This window comes from Pelecanus crispus, chromosome 3 (genome assembly GCF_030463565.1).
Source record: "Pelecanus crispus isolate bPelCri1 chromosome 3, bPelCri1.pri, whole genome shotgun sequence".
Taxonomy (NCBI): domain Eukaryota; kingdom Metazoa; phylum Chordata; class Aves; order Pelecaniformes; family Pelecanidae; genus Pelecanus; species Pelecanus crispus.
Genome location: NC_134645.1, coordinates 86,157,480 through 86,183,529, shown reverse-complemented (window position 1 = coordinate 86,183,529; position 26,050 = coordinate 86,157,480). Strand labels below are relative to the sequence as shown.

The following is a 26,050-nucleotide window of genomic DNA, read 5'->3' as shown; positions in this document are numbered from 1 at the left end:
TTAATATGCTTTGGCAGAGTGGGCTTTACATCACCAGGCTACAGGCTCCGATCCTCTCAGCAGTGAAAGGCTGCAAAGGTTTTAAGCCCCTTGTTGGTTCAAAGAACAGAAAAGGATCTTACTGACAGACTGCACAGTCAAATAATTGAGAATCCAGGAGGATGAAAGCTGGAGAGATCTTCTCCATGTGCCATTGCTCAGAGGCTAGTCTGCTATAGCAACTGGCAGTATATTGGCCATTAACTGAAGGGAATCTTGTGCCGTATGGTTATTAGCTGTTAAGACAGCTTTTAAGACCCTCGCGAGTTTCTCTTTCCAAAGAGAGGCATAAAATCTTGCTGATTATCTGAAAGCCTACAAATATTTGTTCTGGAAAGATGTAAGTAGTTTACTGTTGAGAGAAAAAAGTGTATGACACTTAAAAATGCTCCTGCTTATTGCTGCAACTCTTCTAAGTATCATTTAAGGGATGCAGATCTTACATTCAAGACCCGTTTTCCTGGAACATAGGTGCCAAATCCACATTTAGTGGTGAAATTCACTTCCCCAGTAGACATGAACAGCTCATAAATCTTGTAGGCAGCTTTAGGAAGAACTGGCTTCAAGGAATGACAAAGATGTCGTATCTTTTTAGATAAAAATTTATATAAAAAAATATCTTTTGGACTGCAGCATGCAGGATTTCTCCTGACTCTCCTCTGCGAAGAACAAAAGTTAGGTTCTTGGTACCTGGCACATCTTGGTGAGTCTCAAGCTGCACCACAAGTATGCTGTGGCAGGTATTCCTCACCTTTCTCAAAGGCTTTTAACTTGTTCAGGCCTTCAGGTCTCAAGCATTCCTGCAAAGCCAACTAAGACTAAGGCCCTACTCCTTCACTTTACAAGCAGTGCAAGTTAGTCAAAGATAACTGGGAAGAACACAAGGACATGAAGTGTGGCCTAGAAAATCCTTCCTGGAGAACAGATGATAGTACAGTATTTCACAGCTACTAAGGGCTGGTTAACACCGTCCATGAGCAGGGAAGGAAAATTCTCTCACCTAGTTCATCCAAGATTTCACACTTTCTTCTAACGAAGTCTGTGCCCCAGGAGCATTTTTCTCTTTTGTTGGCAGGAGAGATCTAGACTCTTACAATGTTTTTAGAGCTCATGCTGCAGCAAGCCATTCCTAATGCCATTTTAAGGAACAACACAGTCTATGAAAGCATAGTCTATGGAAGTTTCAGAAAGACAACAGAGGCAAAACAAAGGCTGGAGGAACTGCTGCCTACTTTAAGATTAGCACAGAAGACCATTCAGCCCGTGTATTTTGTAAATTATGGAGGGTAGTATGAAAAAGCCTGAAACAGCTCAAATAAGGAATAGGCATCTGTATGAAGACTTAGGACAGTTACACGTTCACAATCAACATGAAAACGTATAAGAAGATACAATTTTTCATGTAGCGTATCAATCAAAACTGGAAGGAGTCAGCAGTTGCCTTGCTTCATCATTACAAGGTTCGAACACTTCCCAGAAAAATCTGACACTTGTCAGTCTCGAAGACAGCATGCAGAGTACTGTTCCCATATCTGATGCGATAAAAAACTGTCATACTACGAAGTACAACATTTTCGTTGTTCTGATACCCAGACCTTCCAGCTGGACCAAGAAAGCAGGAGACTGGGATTTTTGCTGTCACAAAACCAGTCCAGAAATAGTCTTTTGTAGTTTTCTGATAAATATTCCACCCACATTTTCAGTTTCTTTAAACCAAGGCAGAAGGAAAAAAATGTGCTTGGTATTGATAGACCATATAAATGCATTCATGAAACCAAACATGTTAAAAATGGATAAGAAAGGAAGCTGGTACACAAACAGGAAAGCAGAAAAGCACAATGTAAAGTACAAGAAGGCAGGAGTTCACAGGAGTAACAGGACTACACAAATACTTCCTAAATTATAATTTTAATATGTATAATCATGTGGAACAGAAAAGAGATTGATTAATCTCTCTAGTAATCTCTCTCTCTACTATACTACACATCCATTTATCCAGCCTTTTCAAACAAGACTTGCTAGATTTAAATCAAGTTTTGTCTACAGTAATTTCTTTGAATGACTAAAACCAACACAGTTTTCAAACTTTGAAACAGTTACATGTTTTAAGATGTTCTGGAATCAACTGCTCCTTTGCACATGCAAGGTACTTTCTTTACTTCAGTACTGATACACAAACACTGACAGTAAAATATATTAAACACTAAATGGACTCTGGGGGGGGAAAAAAAAAACACCACTAGAGCTAACTCAAGATGAAGTTAGTATCCTTATTTATTATTCCACTGCAGCAACAAAAAAAACCCAAGAACTGAAAAAGACTTGAAAGAGAAGATAAATAGACAGGAGAAAGATAGAGACTTGTTACATTCTCTTTCTCTCTCTTTCCTCTTTACAAGCACAGCAAACTTCTGTAAGTTACTAGGGCACACTCACACCCAACTATGGCCTTCACCTGCCAAACTGGGGTACTGAGAGACAACAGATGTGACAAAACCAAAATACTATTTGATCAGATCACATATTTCTGAAAGTACCCTGCAATCAGTGACAGCATCTCTCACCATCCTCCCATCGCTTTCAAAAGCGAGTCTGATTCAAGCCACAAGCACTCTGAGCATTTGATGAGTTACCACAGTAAACAAACACTTGCTTCTTTTGCCAGACTGCAGTACACTGAAGAGCAGGAACAATCATGTCTCTGCCCAAGTCCAGAGGTCTGACCGGCAAGTAAAGGCTCCTTTCCACTATGTGCAAACCCAGTTTATTTCAGGAGAGAAGACAACTATTACGTCTCTCAATTCTTACTCTAACTAGGGTATCAGCCTCCATAAACAGCTACACCCCACTGAGAATTTCCTGGCCTGCACACAATATTCAGCACTAATACTTCACAATCTCATTATACTGGCAATTACAGGAAAGAAAATATTTATCTACACTGACTCTGAGCACACTTGCAACTGCCCCACTGCCAGGGGATCTGAAAGGAGTAGTTTCTCCACAACTGTTTTCTGTGCTAACAATAGAATAAAAAGTAGCAAACATCAAAACAAGACAGTGTACAGAAGTCCAGCTATAACACTTTTTACCTGCACCATGATTCAAAACTTAGCTGGATGGAAGAAGCTTATTTCATAATATGAAAATATTATGGCAGTTTTAAGAACAAAGTTCTCAGTTTTTGTGAGAGAGATGACAGGAAAAGAAACTTTTAGCCTATTACAAACTATTTCCACTTCCAGATCTTGGTTTGATCTTTTCGTATTTCTTTTATATATCTTCTTCGTCAAGCATGAGGACTAAAAGTACTAGAAAACTGCCAGAAGCTTCTAAATTCAAGAGCTAGAAATTCAAGGTTAGAGTAACTGGTGTAAAAAACTATGTGTGAGTGGACAGATTCTTGAGAAATAAAAGTGCAATAACTATGCAAATACCAGCAAAGTGGTTTGCTAATATCCATCCGTGGAAGTAGACAGACTTACATAATTCAGGCATAACCATACAATAACTGCAGGAGATTCACAAAAGAATGCAAGGAACTCTAATCAGTAAAAACAACAGTCTTGACCAGTACCCTATAAAGTACCTTGGCACCCTTAATGATCAAGACAAATACATCACGCACAAACATGCTTTTCTCACCTCATAAGGCAGTTTATCAAAATATCCGTTTGTCGGCCATTCCCTGAGGGTAACAATGCTGAACTGTTTATTAAGGGTGTCCATTCCACAGCCATACTTTTCTTCATCCTCATCTTCATCAATATCGTTCATATCAATCATCGAAGTCTTAAGTGAAAGCACAGGTCTCTCTTTCACACCGTGTAGTACTACTGCATCCAATTCAGTGTAATAGTCGAGAAGAGAGCTATTCACTTCCAGTCGGATTAAGTTTGTGGGAAAGTTTATCTGTTTGATACAAGGCGTGAATTGCCGAGCCTGAGGACCATTCACCTTTGTAGGTGCCTCAGACCAAAGGATTTCCCATCTGTGAAAGAAAAAATGCACACACAGACAGTATAGGGATTAAAATCAAAGTTACTAGAGCAATTCCTGAACATAGCAAGAGTGCTTCTTTGTCAGAAGTATTTAACAAGTGTAAAACATGGTTGAAAAGACAATGAAAATTATGTTTTCCCTAGATTTGGTAAATATCCTAAGGATGAATTTAACAGGGCACACTAATTCATGACCTTAGCATATTTTCTCTGCATTGCTAACCAACAAAACAAGCTGTATACTTATAGACATGCACTTGTGTTAGAGTACCATTATTCATGCACAAGTTGTTCTAACAAGTTGTAAGGTAATCTTAACAAATGGATTACAGATGTCTTCACAATGATGGCGTGTTAGTGTAACTATGCAGGGAACAGTCCTGCCATGTAACCCAAACATACAGTCAGCTGACCTCTCATTTCTCACAAAAGGTTTTCACAAAAATATAAAAAAAGAAGAAAAACCCCACAGCTCAGACTCTTTAATATCAAACTTGTTCAAATTGCAGCATTGCAAATTATTAAAAAAAATAATCTAAACTTTACTTTGTTCATCTGTCTAGGCAAACAAACTATTCCTTGTAAAAGTAATTCACCATCAAATTACCAAAGAAAATAGAATCTTCAAGTCATTTTAAAGGGTCCTTTGCAAGAAACATTAGAATTTCCGAACTGCTAAACTGAAAATTTTTTCTCCTCTTTAGTCCAGTGACAGAAGGAGGTTCAGGGCATGCACAGAACTTCCAGACATACATCCTTACTTTCACACACAGACCTCAAATCTCCTCCAGTAAGTGAAACCTGCTGCCAATTGAGTAATCTGGAGAATCAAGTCTTATATTCATTAGGTCTTCAGTGCTTCCAAACTTGCCAAAAGGCCTGAAAACAGAAACATGCTCTTTATATCTGCATGGATCCTCATCCAGCAAATGGATCTTAGAGGTCCTTCAGTCACTGATGCCCATCTTTTCCTCCCTCAAGTCTAGTTAATTCCTAAAGAAGGAAGCCTCCAGCAGCCACTGCTGCTACTCCCTTTGACAGTACGCTTACAGCGATCTCTGCATCCAGTGTGCATAACCCAGGCACATCCACATCTACTCCATCTCTTTCCGATTGCCCTTGTCCCAGCTTCAAGGATTTCTTTCAGGCTACTTATCCTGTCACAGGGGTCTCAGAAATGCTGCATCTGCTCCCTAGTACCTCAGCATCTTGGCTTTCCCTACCAGATACCACTACTCTGAACTTGCAAGTATTGCTCAACACTGACATGTACTGCAGAACACACAGGGGGTAAAAAAATTCATTTTAAAAAAAAAAAACCAAAATCAAACATGCTTATTATTTTCCAGAACCAAATGCTTAAACTTTGTCCATCATGACAAAGTAAAACATATGTAAGGACTTCCATTAAAACATAGCATACAGTATAAATAAGGCTTAGAAGCTTAATATTTGCTACTATTTCAAGGATAGGAAAATTAATCCATATCGGCTGAAACTTCCATTTCATGATGGACATTTTCAGGTATGCCCAGATAAACTTTCCTATCCTACCTCATGCCACTCTCCATAAATACCTTACAGTAGAATGGGAGGCCTGCAGAAGTCTTCTGTCAAAGGAAGAAAAAAAAAAAAGTCATGAACTAAAAACAAACATGCAGGACTGGTGAATATATGGCACATCAGAAAGTACCGACATAGGAGAGTGAACAACTCTACCCTAAGGTTAACAATTTTTATGAGAGACTTATTACTACGAGAAGATTTCATTCATTTAGGAAATTAATGTCAACTCATGGCAAAAAGTAACAGATGTAGTCCCACTGTCACACCCTCTCACATAGGTCGATTCCCTAAGCAAATACTTAGTGTTGGCAATGCACATGACCTTTCTTGAATACATCCAGATCACCATCTGACATTTTGCTTAGACACTTTCATATACCCACTCAAACTATCCTTAGGGAAACTCAAGGCTATTTCTTCACTAATTTAGCACACGCTGGACCATCAACTTTTAACAGAATGTGTCTCAGTTATTGACTTCTCCTTTGGTGCCCTGGAGAGAGGATTATCCAGCAGTAGCAGAGCTCTGGAAAAAAATAATGCATCTGAAGGTCTAGGTTCATCAACTGGCAGAGCAATAACCTCCTTCAGCAAGTAGCGTCTCTAGTTTCCAGTCTCTGTAATAAACTAGAGAAAAGGAAAGACACGTAGCATGACTTTACAATCTTGTGAAACTCCAAATTACATACCAAGTGCTAATGCCTCAAGCGTATCAGATTGATTTGACATTCTTCTCTGCCTTGGTGGCACCGCACACAAGAACAGGCCATAGCAATTGCTCTGAGTCAGGGCTGGTAAGTTCTTCCCAAGTGTAGGCATACTCTTAATACACCCATTACTGAAACTGGAAGTGGTCTCTTCATCTAGGATCAGCACTTTGACACTTAAATGGGCTACATGTTATCTGAATGGGAGTGAAGACTCCACAGTTGGAAATGGATCAAAAAAGTCTAAATTTCCAAGAGGCTTCAGTAAGAACTGCATTTCTTCTGTTCTGGAGCATTTTTTTATTGTGGTCATCCACTTCAAAATCCTTCAGAAGAAAGGGGTTTTGACAGTCAGTCCTGGTTTGAGGATGCGTACCAAAATCAGCTTCCCTAGTAAGGTTGCCTGCATTTGTTCCAAGCTTAAGATGCTCAATAAACTATTTAACCCAAACCGAAGAGAAACTCAATCCCAACAAATACCTGTGGAGAAGTCAAAGGAATTTTCGTCTCCTCTCCTTTGAATTAATTAGGTAGCTCTCAAAAAAATCAAGCAGAATTAAATGACTGAAGGTAGGACATTGTTTGTCCTCAAGTCTTGCAGACATACAGTAACAGAGGATCAAAGATGTTGCACTGCGAGTGCTTTGATAAGGTTTCACCAGCAATGTGCTAGAAAGCCTCGGTCTTTACATTGCCATGCAAAGCCTGAATGGGAGGCAGTAACATCTGTATTATTTTCTCTAGCGATTGAAGAAAATGCGGACTTTAAGTTTTTCCATTCAGCTTTAATGGACTCAGTTTTCCCGTTAGATTTCTCTACCTCATGAAGATAGCCAGGAACTCATTCTGCTCAAATTTCTGATACTAAAAGACTCAATACACCTGGGGGGGGGGGAATTCCCATTTTCCTTCCCTCACTGTGAAGGAAAATACAGTCTAGCAATTTTTAGGCTGAGAAACATACTTGCAAGGTTTGTGTCAAATGAGAGCACATATTTAATGCTTGTTTAATTTTTTGTTGACCCAATGCTGTTGGAAAGCTTTTTAATGGCTAAAATGATGCCTGAGTAGACCTGGTTACTTCTGAAGAAAACATATAAGAAGAAAGATTCTTTGGAAAAGTGGCTCCTAGGAAAAGGAATCAGATTTCTCTCCAGTGAGACAAGATTAAACTTTGCATGCAATCTGTTGAGATTTCTTGCATTGTAAAATTGAGATTGGTGTAGAAAGTGAATAAAGCACTACGTGCAATTCAAGCACAAAAAAATAAATGCCCTGTCCCAAGAAACTTATAGCTGTGTTAAAAGCCAAAAGAATGGGAAGTTTCAGATAGACCAACAAGGAGAACATAAGGAAACTCAGAGAATAGTATGACCACACTTTTGCTGAAATTGCAACTTCTGCAACAATTATAATCATGATACGTGATTATAATACATCCCATCTGCTCTTATCCAAGCAAGTGCTGTGTAAATAATCTGTAGGCTACCTAGAAGAAAATGTCTCCTGCCTGCTAACAAGCCAGGAATGCTTTAGCACACTTGGTTCAACATAACCTGGAAAGTACACCCCTGACCACAGCTGTGAGTCTGTAAATACAAAAGGCAGGGAAGACTGATCATGAGAACAATTTTAGAACCATTCAGATCAAGGTGATAAGCAGAGTTCACAGCAGTCTAATTACTATGGGGTAATATGCAGCAGATTTTCATTTCTGCTTTGAGAGTTCAATTCTGAAATATCAGAGAGAGCAGACAGGACTCCCAAAATGCTCAGGGCATTTAAAACAGCAAAAGGTACTTCAAATAACTGCCCTGTCCACATGAGCTTTTTATGGGTTTCTCAAAAATGACTGTGCCCCATGAACCCAGAATTCATTCTTCTATGACAGTCATCTGCACAAGAAAAGGCTGTTTCCCTGAAGATGTCAAAACAAGTTATAAGTAAGGATGCAAACGGCTATAACTTAAGTTGTGTGTTACACATAGGTGAGATACAGCCCTGAAGGTCCTTTATCACACTCTAATGTGTTGATGGTATCAGCAGTGTTTTGGGTGCCTTCATCAGAGATTCACAAGGAATAAAAGGTAGAGTGAAAGAACCATCTGAATGCCACTCTCTAGAAGCCAGAGACTCACCATATTTTACATTCAGTACACTGCCTTTCTGGTTTCACTCCCTTTATCAGAAGGGGGGGATTTTTTTTCATCAAACATTTTGATCCCTATCCTGGCTGCCAGCAAACAAATCCGCAACATTCCCACCTAGATTAGCATTGTATTGGCCAAATACAATGAACTTCCTAATGGAAGGAGGGAGCCTTTTACTTTGTCTGTCTTCCTTAGTCCGCTCCTCTGGTTGCAGCAGCTTCTGCCTCTACAGGCTTCCAAGACTTCAGAAAGAGAAAGGAACCTCACATGCAGCAAACAGCGAAGCTAGGAAATACTGAGCCAAGCTGTTCATCTACAAATCAAACTCAGAATTTTGTTCTAAAGAGCATCTAGCAAAATTCTCAACAACATGAAAGAAATTAAGTTAAATAGGAATAAATGGTGGGAACACACAAGGCAGAATGGAACTGCTCCCAGCCAGCCAAATGATCATGGTATCTCACCTGTGAGAAATAACCTAATCAGTGTTACACTTTACCTGTAGAAAACAAGAAAAACATAATCAACAAAGCAATCTCCAATCTACCAAAGAAGTGATCATTGCATAGCAGTAAGGGCATATGCTATGAAACATCACCCCAAGCACTGCCACACATCCCAGACTAGTTAGGAATCTCTGGTTTTGAGCTTTCATAAAAGCACATGAATATGTGGTGTCACTATAATGTACATGAGATAAGAGAAACTGTCAAATTAAGTTAAAAAAAGACCACAACAGAAGAAGAACAGGGACCGATTTTTTCCTTTATATTCCAAATTTAAAAAGCAAAGTTATTTTTTTAAAAGGGAAAAGTTGAAAAACTTCTGAAAAAATTATTTCTGACTTGAAAGCTCCCATTTAAACACACAAACTCTTCCTGTCTGACAGCAGCTAACTATTAGGAGTATCAAAATGTTTTAACAGGGCTGACGCCAAAGAATCCATTAGGGAATCACCAAGAGTAAGCCTTCTGGGTAAATGAGGAGGAAAAGGAAACAGGAAAGAAAACATTTTCCTCATCACAGAAGCTAGCTGTATCTTATCCATCAGTCCAACACACTATGAGAAACAAAGGAAATTCTCTTGGTTGGGTTCAGCTCACGCCACTGCCAGATGCAGCATCCCCATCACACCTGTGTGGAGCTCTGCCTCTTCCACTGGCCAAAGAGGGACTCATCGTTGTCACCAAACCCTAAGTACACAGAACATGCACCGTAGTACAAAATCTCAAGGCAACACTAGTATAGTAATCATAGCACAACACAATACAAAATAGGGAGGGATTTCCTCCATAAGAACTAAGGGAATATTGTAGCATGTAGTCTTAATCTCAGATTATTAATTTTTGCTTGGATTTTCTGCACTCAGATAATTCATTTAACAAATCTGTACATGGATACTAACATACGTTACTAAAGTTTAAGAAATTACCAAACACTTCTCACCAGTTAAGGTGTGAGTGGCACTAATGAAAAGCATAAAAGGTCTCCATGTGTAAAGACAGCAGTTTCTCTGACATTTATGATTTTTAAAAATTGTTTTATGCAGAGGAGAGTGATGTAATGTCTTCTGTGTTTAAAGTAGCAAAAGATATGAGAGGACAGAGAATCCTCGGATTGCTGGAAGCCAGTTAAACCATAATGAAGAAGCTTCAAATTAACTGCTGTGTTTTAAGCATTAGAATTATTTAGGAACAATTACATTCCATTCTGAAAAATAAATGCTTATTCCCATTCCATGAAGAGCTGATCCTACCTCTAAAAAGACTCTGAATAAAGCTGATCTGACAGCATCATACAAAGCTGTAACTGATAGCAGTATTCAATGCACCAGCAACAGAGGAACATGACTAAAGACCTTTTTCTGAACATCTGCACAGTTGATCTTGCATGCAACAGAAGCATAAAATGAGCAACAGAGCAACACACTAGCCAACTATGTGGGCTATAGCCATTTTTCTACAAGAATATATAAAGTCCTCTTGAGCAAGCACTGAGGTACACCAAGTCCTTACAGAGCCTCTTGTAGGTTAGAAGCTTTTACACCCAGCAAAATCTTGGATGAGCTGATGTTTTAAATACTAAACAAAGAGAAAAAAAAAATTACTCAGCTGGACTAGTATAATCCACTAAGCATAACATTTAAACAAGTCTCAACAGATCTTTTCCTCTCAACAGTTCCGACTCCACCATTAATTTGGCCTTCTTTTAATATCAAAGTAAGAACTGGTGAAAAGGAACCTTTCGAAAGACCTGCCCTTTCTACACTGGTGTTCAGAAAGAAACAGATCCAGAGTCAGCAGGTAAAACAAAGCAGCACTTGAAGGTTTTAGGTAATAAGGTGATTTAAAATGGAGTATCAAAATAGTTAGAAGAGGAAAACAAGGTTCTAAGTACCCTTCGAGTAACTGGGACATGGCCTTTTTTAACAGAAGAAAACAGTATGGCAGTTCTCCAAGTCCAAACCATCGAAAACCACTGCACACCTCGCACAGAAAGGATTCCTTCATCTTCCCTTTCAAGACACCGTGCATAAGATATGCTTGTCTCTTTCAGAGGAAAGAAGGAGACAAACCAAATGCACGGCTCTGAGCAGACAAGTCCTGCTGAGGGAAATAAGCAAAAAAAAAAAAAAAAAAGTCCCTCCAACACTTCTTTAGCATCAAGACTGGCAAGTACTGAAGATGCAGCACAGTCAACTGGTTCTGAGGCTCCCTGAGACAACCTTCTTCTAACCAAAAATGTTGTTAACCTAGATAGGCAGAACAGAAGATACTCCTGCCTACAAATTAAAAAGCAGGGTCCTACAGAAACTTCATCCTTTTTTATGACGGGTAAGTCTGAGCTCTGACCACACCCCAAGAGGAGTCAATAAAGCACATCCCAAAAAGTTTTATATTGGTAATTTCTCTTCCATCTTTTTTTAGGTCACTGAACAATTCACTCTTTTTTTTTTTTTTTTTAGTGCACCTTAATAAATAGCTCCTTCAGTTAACACTTCTTGAGCTTTCCTTCAACACTTCTTGGTCTTTACACAAAACTAAAAAAAGTGTATTGTTATAAGAACCAAAACCTAAACAGACATTTTTATAAAATAGCATTAGCTTATTACTCAGAATTATATCCTTGTATTGCCCTGCAGCACACTTATTATTATTTCTCTAATGCAATTTTATCAAGTTACAGAAATAATCTCTACATAAATCTGTGCTACATCGTAAAATAAAAAAAAATAAAATGAAAGGTCAGAGAGTAATTAGCCAAAAGTCATTCTACATTAGGTTCTAAGTTCAAAAGTCTTAAAAGCTGCCTTCACCACATACAATCCTATAAATAAGTTCTGTACTACAGTGCCAAATGCACTCCTACTTCTGAAGTTAGGCGGCCTATTATTATTAGTTTGACCTATCACTATTCCTTGAATTCGGATGTTTACTTTAGAGCTATTTTACTAGAGCACTGTAAAACAAACAACTACACTAAACAACAGTAGATGACAGAAACACACAAACTATATTAATTGGGAATTTTTAATATATAACATGACACCTGATTTTCTCAGGGTTTTGACTAACCATCAGTGGCCTAGTATTAGGAAGCATGGGATACTAAGTTAGACCTAAAAGTATGCTTTTTAGCTGTACCTGTAAAAGGCAGGTCAAGGAAAAAACACCCAGCATCCAAGCTAACACTGCTTATACTGCCAAAGCATGCATTTTAAAGGAATACAGTATTTGTTGGCTTATTATTTTCTATAGGATACTTTTTGTTAAGTCTTTCTTCTATCAGTTCTTTCCTTTCCTTTATGGGTTTGGTATTATTTCATCTCTTTTTGATGTATATGGAATACTTTGATTGCATATACTGATAGCTTTTCCCAATGTTTTAACCCCAATATGTGCTTTTACCTGTTCTCTTTCTCCTTCCATTTCTACTTCCTCACCTCCTGACTAAGAGCTTCACACCTCATACACAGTGGTTTTTCTTTATTATCTTACCATTTCCCAGGTCCCCATCTTTCTGCCCCCCCCGCAACTGGAATTTCATCAGGAGTTTGTACTATGAGGAAAACCAACAGGATCAAATCAGCTTCTTCTAGTCTATGAAGCAAGTGTAAAAGTGAAGTGCGGCTCACACCCTTTGATCACGCCAAAAATAAAGATCAGACAAATGGCACCACCTTTTGTCTGACTGTTCTGTGCTTCTGGTGTTGGCCTCATTTCCATATGAATAGTTACAGTGTCTGTACTATACATACAACCTAAAGCATGCAGAGAGAAGAAAGAGTTTATGGCTACTTGAAGCAGGATGATATAGAAACAGTGAATCCTCAGCCTCTTCTACACAATTTGCTTTTCTTATTGGAGAAACAGAACTCCTCAGAACTGCCATTTCAAAAGTGATTTCTGTACTTACGTAATAATTATTGGTCATAAAAACTCCAACACAAAAACTATCATTACACAAATTAAATCTGATATTAAGATCTGCATTAATTCCTACAAAAAAAATCCACGTCTGACGTTGCTATAAAAACATGTCACCATAGTTTTAAAAACATGCAGAAATAAAGAACACGTTAGTGGGTCAGATACAAAACAGAGAAACACTAGGAAGTAAAGTTTGCTAAACAGCATTATTTGTAGCATTTAACGTCTTGCAGGAAAGCATAAAGGAGAAAAAAAAATTACCTTACTTCAGCTGGTGGATTTTGTGAATAAGGATTTGCAGAGCATGCCAAAATCCTGACCACAGCTCCAGGATGGTACGTTTCCAGAATGTGCACTGCAGTGGGATAAACTGGTTCCTCAAAAGCGAGTTCCACATAGTCCTGGCTACAGAAGGTGGGTGGCGTCCTCTTGAACGGCAGCCGAGCGCTAGGGCAACGATCCCACCAGGTCCCATAAGTCCGAAAGACGGCAGTCTGAGTAAAGTCACCAGAACTAGGGTACACGTTTGGAATACCTGCTAAATTCCACATGGTATACGACATGCTGTTCTCACTGCCATAGTGAGAGCTGAAATCCAACACTTCTTTGGCATACTGAACTATTTCAACATTGATTGGTAAGGCTCGGGTGTTTGATTCAATAGCCCTCCGGCTGTTCATTTCTCCTCTTGTCGCTGTCCTAGCTCGGCGCCGAAGGCACATATAGTAAAACATGCTCAGAACTGTTAACATGGGAAACACTGGTGGCATCTAGATGTGACTTCGGAAGATGCGAAAGGTCAGGTGTCCTTTATAAGGTGCATTAACTGCTTGTGGTGTTTTGGAAAAGAGCTGACAAAACAGAATGAATAAACATAGTGAGCAGATAAAAACATTCTTAGAAAGCAAACTGTACTCTTTTGAATATCCTCTTAAACAAAGCACTGCTACTAAAACATTAACAAACTATTACATTTTATTTTAAGACAATTATTTAGTTGGAGGCTACTAAATGTGGCTTCCCATTTACTGTGGTTAAAAAAAAGAGAATACTATGAAGAAACATTAGCCAAAACTAGTCCTTGAGCAACAAAAAGACTAATGGTTAAATTAAGTATTATTTTCAGGGATTTACTAATAGAAAAAAATCTTGCACTGACTGATGGAAATGAAATCAAGTATGAAACGAAATCTGGCCCTTGCAGTAAACAACTCCAGAAGAGTGTCTGAAGGTACAGCTAAAATTATCCGTAGTATAGTTTTGCAATACTTAAACTAAAGCTGGCTTTTAAACAAAGTACTCGGGTACCTAATCAGGCTGCAGTAGTATACAGCCCAACAAAATCTAAGTTACTTTACTGCTTATATTTTGCAGTAAGACTGCTCCCAGACCCAAATTAGTTCACTCAAAACTAGCTCAAGTATATCTATATTATATTAATATATATAATCTGGAGAGTAAATACACCGTTCAAAGACAGCTCATATAGAAAGTTGGACAGCTACTCCAGCAAATTGTTTTGTCTAATTTGTTCCCATAATTTGTGACTGGTTTTAAGACTGAAAAGAGCGAGCCTTGGGCAGTTAATCTAAACCAAAAACTTAACCCACTGCTTCCTGTATCAGAGCACTAGCCTGAAACAGACTCACAATAATATTGTCTTTACCCTTTGAGGTTGTCCATGACAGCATTCACCAATGATAGAAGGGTCACCAGCCTCCTGAAGGATGCTCAGAATTCATTAACGACATCATCTTCCTTTTAGCCAAGCAACAAAGTAAGTCTTCGAAACTGTCCTGGCATCAGAAGCAGAAGTCCCCATCGAAAGCATTTTACTTCTGACAAGAGAAAATATTTTCATTTATGTAACAATTCAGTTAAACACAAAATGTACCAGATCTGTGTACTGCCAGGCCTCCTAAAAAATCAACACAAAACATACTAATAATTAAGGATACTGATGTGTTTTACACAGCCTACACCAAATCACAAGTAAAACAACCAACCAAGCAGGTTTAACAATTAGAAAAAGCCAAATTAGAGGTAAGTCTCTTTATTAAAGTTTCCTATTTACAACAGTGAAGAAATATTTCTAGCTGAATGTTGTCTTCGGGACACGGAAGGGCCGTATCATATTCCCTACTAATAAAGATCCTCTTACATATGCTTGTCCCATATTTAGCAGCTGCCCATACCTGCGTGATGTAAACTTTATATTTACCAACACACAACGAAACGTGGAACGTATTCTCTGATTTCTGCTAGCAGTACACAACACGCTTGGGCCAATAACACAGCACTCCAGAATTCACGTCCTCTGGTACCACAAACTGTTTCTCACAAACGGGACTTCTGATTAACTTGTTCATCAGCTTTACTTGGAAAAAATAAGGACTAATGCCCATAACCTGTTAGAGGCCAAAACAGGGATGACTAAGCATGTCTCAAAATAGAATAAACGTTTCTTCAACAGCCTGTACTGGAGTTGCCGGTTAGTTTACCACAGGATACATACTGTGGTAATCACTGAACCAACAGAGGTAACGATTCTATTGCAGAAGACACATCAAACAACAACTAACATGATGCCTCATGTTGCCTGGCAGACAAACCCCATATTTAATGGTTGCAATGGGTACAGGCGAGACCATACTTTACAGAGTTTTTGGAAGCATAAGCTTAAAGCAGGGTAAATAATTAAAGAAATGGAGACAAATCCACGTGACTTTTGCATGCTCTACATAAATCCACTGTGCGTGTTTCTTGGGTAAATCGCTTGTTTCCCATACTCACAAAACGCACACAGATGTACAAACAGCTCTCTTTCGCTTGAACGTTGCCAACAAGAAGGCGCTTGTGGTAACAGATAAGGACAGGCTGCACTATTTGACCCTCTTACTTGTGACAGCGAGAAAGTTTACTAATGAAGTGTTCACTTCTCACTTTCTTGCCTCTTCTATTATTAGCTTTTTGTTTAGTTCCTGTCCTTCATTCAGTTTCACATGTTGACATAGCTGTCAACAACATGAATTACTCCTGACATTCAGTGCAGAAGGGAATGCATAAGATGATATGCTGGATCCACTTCAAGCTCTCCTGGAATGCCAAAACCCAATAATGTCACATTTCCCCCAAACATCCTGCTGAACCACCTTTTAGAAAAGGCACTGGGGAAAAAAGCAGCACAACTCCCAGTCTCTCCTCCTTAAAAAAAAAAAAAAAGCCACCCCAAAAACAACAACCAAAAAACCCAACTCCAAACTGAAAATTCTTATTTTATCTTTTCAGCGTGGAGCTGCTGTAAGATATAAGTGAAGATTACAAATGTATTCTCCTTCTGGATTTTTTTCCCTCTTAAAAAGAAAAACCTATTTACAGAATATGCCAACAGACGTTAAACTTCAACAAACTTACTGCTGTCAAGCCCTGGTATCATGTGTAGACCAGCATATCCACCAGCTTCTAACTAAAAAAATTCACTGATTAACATGGTTTGAAGGCTGCTCCATGGAAGTTACGGCTTTACAGAGCTCAATTTTAAGAATCATTCAGCTGTGGTACTTCCAAGATCAGGTGCGAATCAGTTCTCTCACGTACGCATCCTACACAACTGCACGTCTGCACTGCAAACTCCAGGCTTCCTCTGGCCACAGCCTGGAGCTCTGCAGCGCTGTTGCAAAACCCAGCTGCACTCCCTATCAGCTTGTCAAAGAGCAGCACAACCGCCGGCTGGTTCAGAGCTGTACGTCAACAAGCGGGCCAGTTTAAGTCAGGTCTAACAGAGCAGATAATGGAAAATCTGCAGCATTCAAGTTAGCAGAAACATTAATTTGGGTCATTCCCCCTCTACCAACTTGATGATTTTCATAAAAGCTGTACAAATTTGATGTCCTTGACACTGACACCGCTTTGTCAATTTTGGCTGACGTTGGTCAACAGGTTCAAAAGTAAGTAGGAAGAAACAGGGAAGAGCATACAGCTTTTGCAAAAATGTATTAGTCCAAACAGTACAAGTGGAGGTAAATTACTTCTATGGAGTTAAAAGCAATACGGGATTTAGTAGTTTATAACAAGTAAGAGAAAGCAGAAAACTATTATAAAAGAAGGATAAATAAGCATTAGGACTACAACACAAATAGGAACTCTTCCTCTGGCATTTTAAAAGAAGCATTAAGAGTTGTGTGGAGTTAAAAGACCAAAGAAAAATTGCTCAGGAGGTTAAAGGATAATAAGCTAGTGAAAGAATTACATTAAATACAGTTCAGTAGGGCCAGATGATATAGAGAGATTTTTTCAGGAACTACCACAGGTCAAGCTGATTTCCAATTAAAGGGATTTAACTGTGCAAAAAAAAAAAGAAAAGATAAAAATGCAGACTCAGGCCTATGCAAAGCATCAAGATAAACAGCTCTGGAGCAGAGCAGTTCATGCACATGCAAAGTTTATGTGGAACCCCCCCCTCCCCCAAACTGGTTGATTATTTTTAAGAGATGCATTTGGGCCTATGCAACTATACCTTCCAATCTCTGGCAGCATCGTTGGCCTGTTGTATATTATTCATTTTCTTTTGTACAGGCAAAATTATGCCAAACTGAAGCTTAATAAAGGTTTCTTTTAAACTTATATTACTATCCTCCTCCCAAGCAGCAGCCTTCTACTTCTTTCCTTTATTTGGTTTCTTTTATATCACAATTTTTTTCTGTCAGGATACCATTAAATGGACTGAAATGGCACTATTAAATACCAGGACCTTCAGCAGCCACCACAGACTAGCACAGCAGGCGTTAGCGGTTTGGTTAGAAACAAAAAGCAATGCCCTATGAACATACAGTGATGCTGTGAGGTGCTGCCCTATGCCTACACGCCCATTCTGCGCTTCCAGACTGGATCCCGTCCCCAGCCTCTCTCGGGGCTGCTGGAGCTCTGCCCTCCCGTCTGATGGCCCATGCAGACCCATCCCTCTCCGCTTCACAGCCACCTCTCCAGCCGGCTCTGCTGGGGAGCCAGATGACTGCTGGGGCTCATCCAGCCAGACACCAACCACTCCTGCAAGCAAGTGTAGTTCTGCAGTCTGTTCGTCTCCCGGGAACCAACTCCCTGCCGGTTCACATGAAGTCAGTGCTGGCTCAAAGGGGCAGTGAGACTGCGAGAGCCCCAAGTCAGACCAGCTCAAAGGGCCACGGAAATGTTACCTCTAGTTTTATAAGACAGACAGGACTCCAGAGAACCAGACTGGACTAGACCTGGAGTAAAACTTCCCTAAGAGAAGGAGATGCTACCTCCTTTCAACATACATTAGAGCCCATCACATTATTTACAATCTCTCCTGTTCAGATCATTGTTTAATTGACAACTATTTCAATTATATGGGCAAATTCCCTTATTCTGCTATGATTAACCCTTCTTCCCTTTATGCTATGCATACAGAAAGCCTTCTAAGACTGTAATTCACTATTTCCTTCTTTAAACACAACAAACCTTGATAAAGCAAAAACTCTTATGGTTTCTGTACAGATTTCATGGGAACAGGCACTAATTAAACTAAAGCACTCAAAAGCACTAGTTCTCTTCAGTCTATTTTGCCTCTTTTTACAGGGAGTTTATGTACACAAATCTATTTTCCAGCTTCCAAGCAACCCATTCTGTTAATGATTATTGTACCTATTCATTTTGGTTGGTTTTGCAAACGCAGCTCCCCAGTATTCACGATTTCATCCCATGAGAGCAGAAACAGGACACAGTTACATAGTTACTCACCAACCAGACTGCTGAGAAAAGGTGGGAAATGTACAGAAAAATACTGGGGATTTGGAGGGGCTGCAAAGTGAAGGATGTGTGTAAAAACGTAACAAGTAACAGATATTAGACATAGAAAAAAAATGAAAGATGGCATATTTCATGCCTGAGCCGTCCCTGGCAATGCATGCGTTAGACAAGAGTTCATACTCTTTCAAGGGAAGCAAATGCTGTATATACAAGTCATGTATATACCTGGTTTGATTTTTAAAGCCAGAGAGGTAATAATTCCTCTTTACACCAGCTTTGCTAATCTCACACTTGGGAGTACTGTGCAGAGTTTTCTTTCATTTGACTATAAAAGAAACAAGCAACACTGACAAATTACAAAGAATGTATAAATGACAAAAACAATAGATTGTATTATCTCTGAAGAAAGATTAATGCAATTTAATATATGCGTCTTAGATAAAAGATGGTAAATGGGAAATCTCTTAATTATCTTTGCACGTTAATGCACAGAGGGAATACAGCGACCTTACATTACAGGCTAAAACCTGTATTTTCACCACAGGTTAGCGTCTCTCGCTGTTAATTACCTAGATTATACCAACATTTACACTCAACTTGTTGAAACTAGAAGCTAATATTAATTAAACATTAATAAGCTCTTACAGCATACTTTAAACTCGGGCCCGACTTGCTGTGTTTCTTCCTGTAATGTGTTCTGGCACTATAAACATAGCCATTTTACATATTTGCAACTTATAAATTTACACTTTGGGAAAAAAAAAAAGGGAACATTGTGACAATTCTACCTACTTAAAATCTTGCTTGTGTTGCCGTCATGAGCATCAAAACATGCAAAATCCAAGAATTTCAGATTACTTCACTGATTTGACTGTTGCTTCCTGCTAGGACCAGAACTCACTGCATGGTTTAGCAGTGCAGTGTAACAGAGACAAATTTTCTTTTGGCATCTACTATATGGTCCAGGTGACCACCCTGCCTTCTGGAGGTTGTCTTCACATATAACATAACAGAAGTTGTTTTTCAATATGTGTAAATCTATCAGGTAGCCCCGTTTAAAAATGACCCACTCTATAGAAAGCCTAAAGTCGCTGGCATTATACCACTTCATTTTGAATGACTACCCTTCCAGCTACAGTGAAACTCTCCTCCTCATGCCAAAAAAGCCACCCAGATATATCCCCATTCAATACTACTTTCAATAAATAACTCAAGCGCATCCGTCTTCTCATTTTTCTCTTCACAATGTTGTACTGCCTCTCCGTGCAGTCATATTCTGCAGAGCATTTACTTGCTGGTGCCCTGCCACCTCACTGCACTAGCCGTAGCTCTTAGGCCATGTAGTTACCTCGCACTGTCCATTCATCAGCCTGCACCGACAATAAATAACAATTCACATGGAGCGAAGCACCCCGAGGTACGTACCTAGAAAAAAAAAAATAAAATAAATAAATGCTGCTAGCTAAGCTGCTCCCCTGCTTCTGTCGTGTTGTGATTTGGGCAACTGGGGCAAGGAGGCGTAACTCGCGTGGCGCGACCGGGACGGCGCAGCAGCTGCCACCGAGGGCACCGGCGCGGGGGAGGACGCACAACCCGCGCCCCAGCCCTGCCCGCCCCCGTCACCGCTCCGCTCCCTCTCCCCGCCCCAATATCGCAGCCCGCGGGCCACCCGCGCTCTTTGCCCACAGGGGCCCTCCCCAGGGGCAGGTCTCGCCGAGGCCCACCCACCCCCCCGAGCGGGCGGGGCCGCCTGGCGCCGCGCTGCCCCCCGCGTCCCCTCCCCGGCAGCAGCCGGCCCCGGCCCCGCCAGCCACCGCCGGGGCGCCGGCCCCGCGGCCCGGCCCCCGCTTCCTCCGCCGCGCAGGACCGGCGCCCGCAGCGGGCCGCTGCCGGGCCCGGCGCAGCGCTGCCAGGCCGGGCGGGAGGGAGGGAGGTGGAGGGCGGAGGGGGCCGCCCGGCACCGCCCGCCTCCGCCTCCGCCGAGGCGAAGCGAGGCGACCCCCTCCCGCCGGCCGCGTCCCGAGGGGAGGGGCCCCGGTCGGCAGCGCGGCTCCCTCCCCCCCGCGCCCCGCGCGGAGCCGCCACCCTACCCCGTCGGAGGGCGGAGCAGCCCGGGCCGCGCTCCGCCGCCGCCGCGCCAGGCGCCGCCGGAAGGCCCGCACGGCGGCGGGGGCGGGGCGCCGGAGGAAGAGGCGCGGCGGCGGCAGCGGCAGCGGCGGTGGCGGCGGTGGCGGGGGGCGGTGGCGGCCGTGGCCGTGGAGGGGCGGGGCCGCCAGCTGCGCGCGGCCGCCAGCTGCGCGCGCCCCCGCCTCAGCGCGCGGCGGGATGAGGGGAGCGGAGGGCGATGAGGGGAGCTGAGGGGAGCTCAGGGCTATGAGGGGGGCTGGGGGTGATGAGGGGAGCTGGAGGCGATGAGGGGAGCGGAGCGGGGTGCTGAGGGCAGCTGAGGGGGGCTGAGGGCGATGAGAGGAGCGGAGGGCGATGAGGGGAGCGGAGGGCTGAGGGGAGCGGAGCGGGGGGCTGAGGGCAGCTGAGGCGGGCTGAGGGCGGCTGAGGAGAGCTGAGGGCAATGAGGGGAGCTGGGGCCTGAGAGGGGCTGAGGGCGATGAGGGGAGCTGGGGGCGATGAGGGGAGCTGGGGGCGATGAGGGGAGCGGAGGGCTGAGGGGAGCGGAGCGGGGGGCTGAGGGCAGCTGAGGCGGGCTGAGGGTGGCTGAGGAGAGCTGAGGGCAATGAGGGGAGCTGGGGCCTGAGAGGGGCTGAGGGCGATGAGGGGAGCTGGGGGCGATGAGGGGAGCTGGGGGCTGAGGGGAGCGGAGCAGGGTGCTGAGGGGGGCTGAGGGCAGCAGAGGAGAGCTGAGGGCAATGAGGGGAGCTGGGGGCTGAGGGCAGCTGAGGGCGATGAGGGGAGCTGGGGGCGATGAGGGGAGCTGAGGGCTGAGGGTGATGAGGGGAGCTGGGGGCGATGAGGGGAGCAGAGGGCTGAGGGGAGTGGAGCGGGGTGCTGAGAGGGGCTGAGGGCGGCTGAGGAGAGCTGAGGGCGATGAGGGGAGCTGGGGGCTGAGGGCGATGAGGGGAGTGGAGGGCTGAGGAGAGTGGAGGGCTGAGGGCGGCTGAGCAGAGCTGGGGGCTGAGGGAACCTGGGGGCTGAGGGGGCCTGGGGGCTGAGGGCAATGAAGGGAGCTGAGGGTGATGAGGGGAGCTGGGGGCGATGAGGGGAGCAGAGGGCTGAGGGGGGCTGAGGGCAGCTGAGGAGAGCTGAGGGTGATGAGGGGAGCTGGGGACAATGAGGGGAGCTGGAGGCTGAGGGCGATGAGGGGAGCTGGGGGCTGAGGGCGGCTGAGGAAGTCTGAGGGCTATGGGGGGAGCTGGGGATGATGAGGGGAGCTGGGGGCGATGAGGGGAGCGGAGGGCTGAGGGGAGCGGAGTAGGGGTCTGAGGGTGGCTGAGGAGAGCGGTGGTCTGAGGGGAGCGGAGGGCTGAGGGCGGCTGAGCGGAGCTGGGGGGGCCTGGTGGCTGAGGGGGCCTGGGGGCTGAGGGCGATGAGGGGAGCGCAGGGCTGAGGGCGGCTGAGTGGAGCTGGGGGCTGAGGGGGCCTGAGGGCTGAGGGCTATGAGGGGAGCAGAGGGCTGAGGGGAGCGGTGGCCCGGGCCCGGTGAGAGCTGTCGGCGCAGCCCGCGGTCCTGCTCTTTGTTGTAATTGCAAAGCCAAGTGAAGGGCGGTGGGGGGTTACTGTTTTGTGGTGTTTTGTGACTCCAGCCCTCTCTGGCTTGCACCGCTTTACCCCTGCAGCCACGGAGGGCTGCGGTGAGCCGCCCGCTGGAAGCCCAGCCGCCCCAGCCTCTTTTCTCCCAAAGCTTTTTAACAGGCAGCTTAAAAGTCTCGCCCTAGCCCCAGCCCAACAGGGTCGTGCATTTAAAACGTGGTGCTTTGAGTCCCCTGCATGTCATAAGGGCAGTTCTGATTTTAATTTGCCTTAATGAGTACTTGCTCCAGCGAATTGTAGTGCCTCTTGGGTCCCGAACTGGCATATTGCAAAGGAAGTGTCATGTTTTGCTTCCACATCCTCTAATTTGAAACGCATGCCCAACCACTTGTGCTTTCTCTCTCAACCGTGGTTTCCCCTTCCAGCTCCTGCGATGATCGCCAAAATTGCTGCCGCTCCGTCTTGTCCCCTCATGTCTCTGTGATGCTCCACATTAGATGGTACCTGGGACTATGCAGTTACGGTAGAAAACAGTGATGCTGACTTTGACTAGGTGGTCAAAAAATAATTCTAAAAATCCAGAGAAGGTAAAGAATACCTTGTATCTAAGGTACTTCTTGTATAATGCTTTAATATAAATTCCATACATTTATAATAAATTCCAAATACATAAATCTATACATTTAGGATAGAGTGCTTCTCTGCTGCTAACTGTAGTGGCAGCCAGGCCACTACACAACCCTGCTTTCCACAAGCAGACATGCCAGGGTGACCAGTTTATAGCCGATTCATGTACCTGCATGCACATGTGTGTGCACATGCAGAAATACACATATGTACAGACATATTTTATATGCATAAGATGCCACTGCACCATACACAATATTTTAAAAATAACATTTTAAACCCTGACTTTTAAGGCATTACTTTTACAGAAGAGAAAGGTAGGCTTTTCAGGTTCCAGTGCCAGTGGTGTAGTGTGCCTTTCTGCATCATTTAGCCTCACTCCCTCACTCCTACCATAGAGTTAGGGGCTAGCTACAGAGAGCTTATAAAGGTGCTTTCAATACCTACCTTCCCAGACAGTGGCCACCTTAAAATTTAAATTCATAAAAATGCAAAAAAAAAAAAAAAATAGGACTGTGAATAAGTTTGATGAGTCAGAAAATAGGTTAGACATGAAGCTGAATTTTTGTGTTTTATTTGGTTTATTTGCTTGTTTTCATTTTGGTTTCTGTATGTATCATGCTATCCTCCCTTTCTGAACTAAATGAAAAGAAAGGGAACACTTCGAAGGCACAATTTATCTCACTCACTTAAGACTTCTGCTTTCGCATGCAATGTATCACCTAGGAACAGGTGTTTTTTTTAAGACCATATTGTTTATTTTAAGACCATATTGAGATTGAGATCTGTGTCAGTGCAGAAGATGGAAGGATATGAAAAGTTTTTCTCTCAGTCCACTCCCCCTCCAGGTCACAAATGCTGGAATTATCACTTAAATTTAGCTTTGTAAAGGTTATGTGTTTGATCTAGTCTGCTAGCCTCATTCTATATTTCATGGGGAGACACGGCTGCCTCCAGGTGATCCAGCCTATCCCAGCTCCTATGACAGGTGCCAAAGATACGCAGAAGATACCACTGTTCGGAGGTACACCTCTCTGCACTTAGCATAGCCCATCCCCAACCTTTCAGACAGCAAATCATATGATGTGCTATGCATGAACATATCCTTACCAAGCTAGACGAATTACAGAACCAACTTCATCGTTATTCACAGAGGTTGTCCAACAGCAGGTAGTATTTTAAAGCTGCAGAGAGACTAGTATTTATTGAAGGGGACAGAGGACATTGGGTGACAGTGTCCTTTTTGTCTAGGCTGCTGTCTCACATTCAAGCTATGTGCATTCAAGATGTGCTCCAAATTACTGTCAAATTGTCATTCCACAGCCTTTGTAAGAATCAGTTGATGATCTGTTTTTATTCAACAGTTATCCACATCTGGAAATGACAGATAATTTCCAGTGAGCTATGCCTCAGGAACACTTTATACATATTTCTGTATACACATCAGCGGTAAAACTAGACATAGTATATGTTCCAGAAATGGTCCTTTGTGTTAAAAGGAAATACAGTGGTAGAACAGTACAGGAAACCTTCTGTTTGGAAGGTAAGAGTGAGACTTATCTTCTGTGTGTTAATCAAACTTTGTAATCACCAAATTCAGGTCCTAACAGTGTTCTCCTTCAGCTTTTGCTCATTATGATAAGTGGTGCAACGGCTAGCTCATTAGGGGGAAATCTTACTGAAGTCAGTAGGAATTTTGTTATTTCAAAATTAGGTGTAAAGAATGGAAAGGCCATATAACTGGTATCATTAAATGTGATGAAGTTATGTCTGTGTCTATACCAAAGGCAGGTAAAGGAATGATATGGCTAGTGACATTTCAATTGCTTTTGATTCCCAAGGCATATGGCTGGGTCTTGGACCCACGGTTGGATCCTTTAGCTCATCACCACAAGCCACCGTTGTGATAAAAATGTCCAGAAGGAAGCTTCCATGGGAGGAGGTAAAGATCCCACCACATCAGCTATGGTGTCTGGCAGTTGGAGCTCCAAGGTTCTTTTATGTTTTGCACTCCCAGAAGACATCCAGATCCACTTTTCCAGGCAAGGTGGTCTTTGAAAAAGCACATGTAACAAAGGGATTTTTAGTGACAACGAAGGATCTGCTTATTAAGCAATGAAGCTTACCTGAGTCTTGGGTAGAAAGTTAGGAGGCAGCTCCTCCTGAAAACAGGGTAATACCTTAGTTAAGTTTGCAAAAAAAGAGAGGCCTGTGTTGCTATTTCTAACATACTGGTTGAGAAAACATTTTGTAAATAAAGAAATCATGCAAAAAACTACCTGGCTTGTAAGTCACCAGTTCCCACTCCCAGCAGGAGACTGATCTGAATTTTGTTATCACTTTGCAAAGCTTTGTATTTTAAAGTGTTAAATTGAACCCTAAAAATAATGAAATAATTTTGATCAGAGAGTTGTTTTTAATACAACCAACTTAGCCAAGTGTTAACCACAAAGCAGCACTGAGTGCCTATGCATAACACCGTTGCCATTGGTGTGAGTTGTTCTCTCTGGCTTCCTCTGCATCCCAGGATATTAACCCAGCGTGGGAAACATCTCACTGCCTCTTGGACCGGCATTACTGCTTTTTGATATGTGAAATTACATAGATTCTTCGAAGTGGAAGAGAAAGTATACTAAGTCAATGAGACTCCTCACTGAGTAAATTTAAACATGTTTGTAGGTGTTTCCATGAGCCAGACCTAACAAGTCATTGGTTTCTGTGTCAGCTTGAACTCTGTTTTTTTCCAGAGGAAATTTTTTATTCCCTGTGGGGATTTTTGTCATGTAACAATATTTTGCGTAGCATCCTCTCTCTGCGATGCCCTATGAAAACGCCATATTGCATAGTTAATCATATTTGCTGCATTTTATCTTTATTTTCCTGCATTTTTATTAAAAAAATAAAGAGAAGAATGTGCCACAATACAAGTTTGTGCTTAAATTTTATGCACAATTAAACTGCTGCAGTATTTCATCTATCTCTGCTGCTTGGCACTGGTTCTTGGTAGATCACACAGAATTTAGATTATAGACTCACTGGGACAAGGGCAATGTCTTGCT

At 42.5% G+C, this 26,050-nt stretch overlaps 1 protein-coding gene across 7 annotated transcripts in view; it reads right to left on the bottom strand.

Moving 5' to 3' along the window:
* FBXL4 (F-box and leucine rich repeat protein 4) overlaps positions 1-20,772 on the bottom strand; it is a 62,497-nt gene extending 41,725 nt beyond the window's left edge. For 2 of the 7 annotated variants that reach the window (XM_075706699.1, XM_075706700.1), the window contains exons 1-5: positions 20,008-20,181; positions 18,885-18,984; positions 14,560-14,731; positions 13,155-13,744; positions 3,685-4,030 (exon numbers count right to left, since the gene is read on the bottom strand). In XM_075706699.1, coding sequence (XP_075562814.1) covers positions 3,685-4,030; positions 13,155-13,663 — 855 coding nt within the window. In that variant the 5' untranslated portion in view covers positions 13,664-13,744; positions 14,560-14,731; positions 18,885-18,984; positions 20,008-20,181. Of the gene's footprint in view, positions 1-3,684; positions 4,031-5,617; positions 5,651-13,154; positions 13,745-14,559; positions 14,732-16,307; positions 16,344-18,884; positions 18,985-20,007; positions 20,182-20,749 lie in introns of those variants that run through there. The other 5 variants (XM_075706695.1, XM_075706698.1, XM_075706696.1 and 2 more) reach the window with 5 other exon arrangements.
* Between the last annotated feature and the right edge of the window lie 5,278 nt (positions 20,773-26,050).